General features: G+C 35.4%; 1 protein-coding gene across 1 annotated transcript; it reads left to right on the top strand.

Moving 5' to 3' along the window:
* The first annotated feature begins 957 nt into the window (after positions 1 to 957).
* AMER3 (APC membrane recruitment protein 3) lies at positions 958 to 3,255 on the top strand. Its single transcript, XM_015816273.1, has 2 exons — positions 958 to 1,232; positions 1,344 to 3,255. Exons 1-2 carry the CDS (start codon positions 958 to 960, stop codon positions 3,253 to 3,255), a joined length of 2,187 nt encoding a protein of 728 aa, XP_015671759.1.
* Positions 3,256 to 6,766: the final 3,511 nt, after the last annotated feature.

The following is a 6,766-nucleotide window of genomic DNA, read 5'->3' as shown; positions in this document are numbered from 1 at the left end:
TTTCCCGCGAGAAGTTGAAATTGACTGATTGATTGAACCTTTTTTTTTTGCACAGGGCAGCGGAGGCCTAAAACGAAAAGGTTTTATAAAACCCAGCTGAAGGCCTAGGACTGGGGCGACGGCGCGCGTGCCCACAGAGCGGGCTCTGAGTGCCGCCTCTGGCACCTGTGCCATAGGTTCGCCAACACTGCTTTAGCCTAACATATTGTGAATTAAGATGAAAATTGTGGACTTATGGTTTTCAAAAATGAAATGAATTTTCATAGATAATAGCTAATGTACATTTATATATGTGCCTAACTACTCTAAAAAAAGTAGTCTCAAAGCAGTGCTATTCACAAGAACATATTTCAGCTAGAGTAGCCATTTGTTTTGAGAAAGTCATGCTGGAATAGAAGGGATTTTGGATCATTAATGGGTGGCTAATATGAACTTTTAAAAATGACACATTTAAGAGTTTAGTCACCTGACAACTTTTGTTGAGTCTAGCATGCTGCACTGATGAAAATACATTGCACAAAAACCTCAGGTGGTCTACAAAGCAACACTGAAATATTACAATCATAAATTTTAAAGTATGTAGTAAATATATCTGTAGAGACAAGAGAGCTGGGAGAAACACTAATTCCACTTGATCAATTCCACTTGATCCTGCCAAGTCACTATGAATATCTGGATTGGATTTGGAAATAATGTATGAACAATTGTTCTTCCTATAAACCCTTGACATTTTGGATGTGAGGACAAAGGAAAGGGCATATTTTATTTTACTTAGTTCTGCTTGAGGAATTTAAGTATTTCACTTCTTTACTTAAACAGGTTTGTTTGTATAAATCTGAAATTCCTATTGTAGATAAAATATCACAGATAAGTAATGTTGTTATGTTTCCATCAGAGGTAATGTGGTAGATACCCTTTAAGTTTTATTCTATTTTTCTGATTATAGGGCCAGCTGTGATGGAGTTCAAAAGAGGAAAAACATTCATAAAATCTAGCATGCATCTGACTCATGAGAAGCTACCTTTAGTGCACTTAAATCCTAAAGAAAAGGATGATGTCAAAGCAGACATAAAAGAGAAGAGCAAGCCTGTTGTTGAAATTCAAAAAGCAACTTTTTCTGCAGATAAAAATGGCAGTTTTTCCAACAGATTAACAAAAACTGGCTCTAGTGAGAGTATACTGTTGTTACCCCAATCTTTCTACAAACCTGTTAGGAAAAGCAAAACCCATGACTGTGTTCTAGGAGGAATAAATAAAATTGAACCATGCAGTTACAATAATGAAAATTCTGAAGAGGACATTTTAGCTTCTGAAAAAAGCAACGGGAGACTCGTCAACAGTGCCAGCTTTTCTGGGCTTGGAAACACCCAACATTCTAGTGGCAAGAAAGAATCTGTGGTCAACTCAAGCCATTTTTTGAACAGCCCTCAACAGATGATTGATTACCGCAACTTTGTACCCCAAATGCCCTTTGTGCCAGCTGTTGCCAAAAGTATACCTAGGAAGAGAATTTCCCTGAAACGGTCCAAAAAAGGTTTTCGAGATATCTTTCATATTAAAAAAAATAAGCCTGAGAATGTTGCCTTGTTTTCAGAAAAGCAAAAAAGGGCATTTCCAGGCTACAAGTCAGAATTGGCAGGAAAGTTTGGTAAATATTTGTTCAAAGCTGGTGAAACCTTTTCTACTGATTGCTTGGCGCAAGACTTATCTGATTGTGAGCTTCAGTCTGAGTCTTCATATGAATATTCAAGTACTTTGTGTGAAGATGTTGCTTCCCTGAAAAGCTTTGATTCTCTCACAGGATGTGGAGAAATCTTTGCAGATGAAAGTTCTGCTCATATGGAATTGGAGGTCAGCAAAGAAATTTCGTTTAGACAATCTCACCAAAAAGAGAATCCTGCCATGGGTTCCTTTCAAGGTGGAGTAGAGCAGCTTGCTTCCCCAGCTCAAAATGAAGCAGCTGATTTTTCAAAACTTTGGGACAACATCAACAAATCTGTGCAATTGCACCAGAAGACACTGTTTGATAGGAGTTTGCTAAAAATAGCTAGCAGTGAGTTAGAAAAAGCAAAGAAGGAAGCCAAAGGCTCAGTGGCTGACTTGCTTTCTTCTCCTGACTCTTCTAAAGACAGTTCCATAGATACGGGGACCCCAAAGAGTGACAACCAGGAATCTATGTCCACCAGTGATGAAGGATACTATGATTCGTTTACTCCTGGGCATGATGATGAAATAAGGGAGGTTCAATCCCCTGGAACACCAACCCAGTTTCCAAGAGACAGTTATAGTGGAGATGCCCTATATGAACTATTCTATGATCCCAATGAAGATCAAATCAGCCCAGTTCTAGATGATGATTTATGCTTCTCTGAAAGCATTTCAGAAAAGGCAGTTGAGATACCTTTATCAATTTACAGCTTTCATGTAGGGTCAGAAGAAAATATGGCTTCCCAGCCAACCATTGATATAATCAGTCAGGGATTCCTCCATAGCACATGGAAGGGCAAAGAATGCTTGCTTAAGCTATGTGATACTGAGCTTTCCCTGACCATGGGGATTATCAATTGGCTGCGAAAAAAGCCAGGACTGTTTTCCCCCCAAGACTTTCCTAACAGTCCTCAGACACAGATGAGAAAAGATGATGAGTCAGTGTCTCAATGCATCCCAGATTTTAAGGAAAATAAAAGCAATCCAGGGGCATCTTCAACTGATAGCAAAAGTGAAATCCAGACATATTCAACAGAAAAAATTGAACATGATCAAAAGGATATCCATTCATGTAGCTTTCTAGAAGGAGAAGAAAATGTGAATGCTATGTCTGAGCTCATAATTAACAATGGCATACCAGGTGACAGACAAAGAGTAGAGGACAGTTGGGATGATCTATTGGTAAATTCATCTGAAATGAAGGTGTTTCTCTCAGAAGAATGTACAGATATTAGTATTGAATCTCTGCCACTAGAGGTCTCAAATGAAGATTCAGTTTGCCACATTGTTATGGATAATCATGATGCAGAATCATGTTCTTCTTACATGACTGCAGCAACTTCTCCAGATTCTCTAGAGCCTGAAGATGACAGTGAATCAAAGAATGAATCCTGGTCTGTTGAATGTAAGGATCCAACGGAGCCATTGAGCTTCTGTCATTCTCAAGTTCCCATTAGTGAGATTTCAAAGGAGAATAATACTAACCCAATGCAGCTTTTAGAACATTGTGTTACTCAAGTTGCTTCTTTAAAGATCGATTATGATTAAAAAAACAAGCCTTTCAAAGATAAAGGGACTGGAAATGAAATGAGCAACGATATAGCTCAATTTAAAAAACAACCCCAGCTGCAGAATGAACATAGTGACATAACCCCAAGGTCAAAGTATGTTCTTGGCCATCATGCAAATCAATATAATGTTCAAACAACAACTGATGCCAAGTGTTCATCTTTTACGAATCAGAAAGAAAATATCATTTGTTCTGAAGATGAGAAAAACTTAAGTATCTTAGATCGTGTGGGTCAAATAAAAAAAAATAAACTGACGTTCGAATATGCTCAACTGAATAGTCAAGCCTTGTCTTATATTAAAGATTTCACAGTTGAACTTAATACTCAGAATTCTTCTGCAACATCAGACATTTGCAGGCCTACATTTTTGCCATACTTCAGTTCCATTTGTTCAGATTCAGCCAATCAATTTTCACAATCTTTCTGCAAAAGGTTCCGTTCATTGGGGAAGCCTTCATACAATCAAGGGATTATACCACCTGACCTGCCCTTTAATGGCTATTCAAAATTTCAGTGTAAAGTACTACCACAAGTTGCTTCACTTTCACTTTCAAAGGATGATGTCAAAGAGAGAACAATAATGGAGAAAAACCAGGAGTAACTGGCTGAAATAAGGTGAGGTTTTGAGGTAAAATCAATGTTGCATTGAGGAAAAAATACAAGGATATTTCCTTTCCATTTATCTTGGCTAGCCAAATATTTTTAGGAATTCTATTATTGTTATGGCTTTATTCTTTACTCTCTTTCTGAAACTTCATTCCTCTCCCTACATTACATGGTTAAAATGAGATAAAGAAATAAACCACAAGAAATGTATTTATTTGCAAAAACAAATAATCTGTAATCTAGGTGTTTGTTACCCCCACATTATACATTTATGCAGGGCTTTTTTTCTCATAGAATGCCCAGAATGGAGTTCTGGCACTTTTTTTGGATGGAACCTTGTAGGGCAGGCAAGGCGGCTTGTATGACATGTGTGAGTTCCAGCACCTTTTTGTTTTAGAAAAAAAGCACTGCATTTATGGCATATAAGAAAATTCATTCTTCTGTAATTATTTTTTGCTTACTCATGTGGAAATGACTTATGTTGATCATTTGTAGAGTATATAAATCAGAAGTAATTTGACACATGCAATTATATTTCTATAATTAATGTTGAAACTAGGATTGTATTACACACACACACACACACAAACACAACTTCTCATATTTTAACAAATTCCCATTTAGCTGGATAAAAATTAAATTACTTTTTGAAATTTCTTTTAAAGAAGAAGAGAATTTTGGCTAAATTCATATGGGTAAAGTGTTATTCTAACTTTTTTTACATAAACATTTCTCCCAGTGTGCACCTTCTCTGGCTTACTACACATCAACATCCCTAGTCCAAAGCATTATTGATATCTAAAATGAAATATGCATTCTGTATAATTCAATGTTTACTGATCCTATTTCATAGCAAATATATCTTTTGTGAAAAACTGTGGGGAAAAGCAATTGTTGTTGTTTGTATTTGTGATTTTAATTACTAATTACTGTGTTTAAACATGCATGAAAGGACACATATAGTAAGTGTGCATATTATGACCTGACTGAGAAGGCAAGATCAAATCAAGTCTGTCTCATGACTCACTACATCATAGATACACACAACCCCTGCAAAGTGAGGGAGGGAGAAGCAGGGGTGGTTGTGGGGGTGGGATGGGGAGGTGGGGGGTGGTTGTGTAGCCAGATGAGGATTCTTTCTTTGGCTATTTCCTGGTTTCTGCCTCCTGAATATGAATACAGAATATCGCGGAGCATGCTCAGTGATCAACTAGCCAGCAACTTTCATAGAAGAGTTAAGAAAAAGCTATTATTTCATAGGTGGGAAGAGTATTAATTAATTTTAGAAATAAGAATGTTTTATTTAACAAGTGGCAATGGGAAATATACTGTATTTGTTTTAAAGAAAAATAAATTCTCAGTATAGATGGGAAGGAAATAATATGTCGAACTAAATCATTATTGATTTAATTATACAACATTTTTTATTAACATCAACTAATTATTTTATTTTATTACACTTATATCTGCAGGCAACTGAAACTTTATGAGGATCTCATAAATATATGATATCCTGATATCATATTTTTATGACATAAATATAAACATATCAGGAGAGATTGGAGGAACTGAATATGTACAGCCTGGAGCACAGAAGGGAAAGGGGTGATATTCTCAGAATAGGTGACATGACTAAAATCTTAAATATATTAGAGTTTGAAAAACATTCTGGAAGGCAGTATTTTCAATATTAAGCAAAAACAAAGAGCACAAGGATTATAACCTCAAACTGACAGTTCAAAAATAATATTAGAAAGCGTTACTTTACAGAAAGAATAGTGGAAACTTGGAACCAATTTCCAGCAGAAGTAGTGAGTCAATCATCAGTAACTGAGTTTAAACATGTTTTCGGATACACACATGTCCATCATGCGATAAAAATAAAACAAAAAATAAAAAAATTAAATATTAAAATAATAATAAATTAATTAAAAATAAAAAAAACAAACTCAAAGGGCAGACTTGATGAACCACTAGGTCTTTTTCTGCCGTCACTTTTTTATGTTTCTATATTTCTATTGGAGCCTGCAATAACAGTTCAGGAGTTGTACTGCAAACAGACATTATAGAACTTGGGGCATTTTCTAATATGCTCTTTTTTAGCAGCTGTAGCATGCCACCAGTTGTCAATAAAATTGCCTGTCAGTCAGTGCATTCCTATGACTAGCTATGCAAAATTAAATGCTAGTGAGGCTTGTAGCTGTGTAAAGGACTGCAGTGTTAATGTTCCTCTCCCCTCCCTACCCCACATTTTGTGTCTGAGAAAGGATACTGTGTACCCTAAGATTTTTTATAAATGATCATTTAAAATGTTGACACAATCTCTGGTTACATCAGCATTTAATCTATTTAGTAATTTTAGCACATCACTGACTAATTGCTTCTGGTTACCTGCTAATATTTCAACTAAATAACCTACAAGTCAACAGGAATATTTGTGATATATCCAGATGTCAACTCATTATAGAGCTTACTTTTAGGATCACTTCATATAAGGGTTTTTCATTTACAATGTTTTGAATGTCTGTGCATATTTACACCTTAAGTACATATATTAAGATTTTTTTCTGTTTTTTGTAAGTTGTTTTATATTCTTACAAAGAACACATCACTTTGATGCCATTAATATGTTAACAATGTGTTTTTAGTCAGGAAAGATATCAGATGAAATGTAAGGGGGCTTACCAGTTAATAAATTTCTTTCTCAAAGCTGAAATACAATTGAGAACAGCAATCCAGATCTTACTCCTTAGCACAGTTGGCATGTGCATTTGCTATTTATTTTCCATTTTTTAAAGAAAGGCTCAAAGTCTCTTCATAATGGAAGTAAGAAAAATAATTTAAAATAATCTCAATTTATTTTATTTATTTATTTATTTATT

Source organism: Protobothrops mucrosquamatus, unplaced genomic scaffold (assembly GCF_001527695.2).
Source record: "Protobothrops mucrosquamatus isolate PMUCROS unplaced genomic scaffold, P.Mucros_1.0 scaffold419, whole genome shotgun sequence".
Taxonomy (NCBI): domain Eukaryota; kingdom Metazoa; phylum Chordata; class Lepidosauria; order Squamata; family Viperidae; genus Protobothrops; species Protobothrops mucrosquamatus.
The sequence above is the reverse complement of the archived record's forward strand: the minus strand, read 5'-3'. Positions and strand labels throughout refer to the sequence as shown.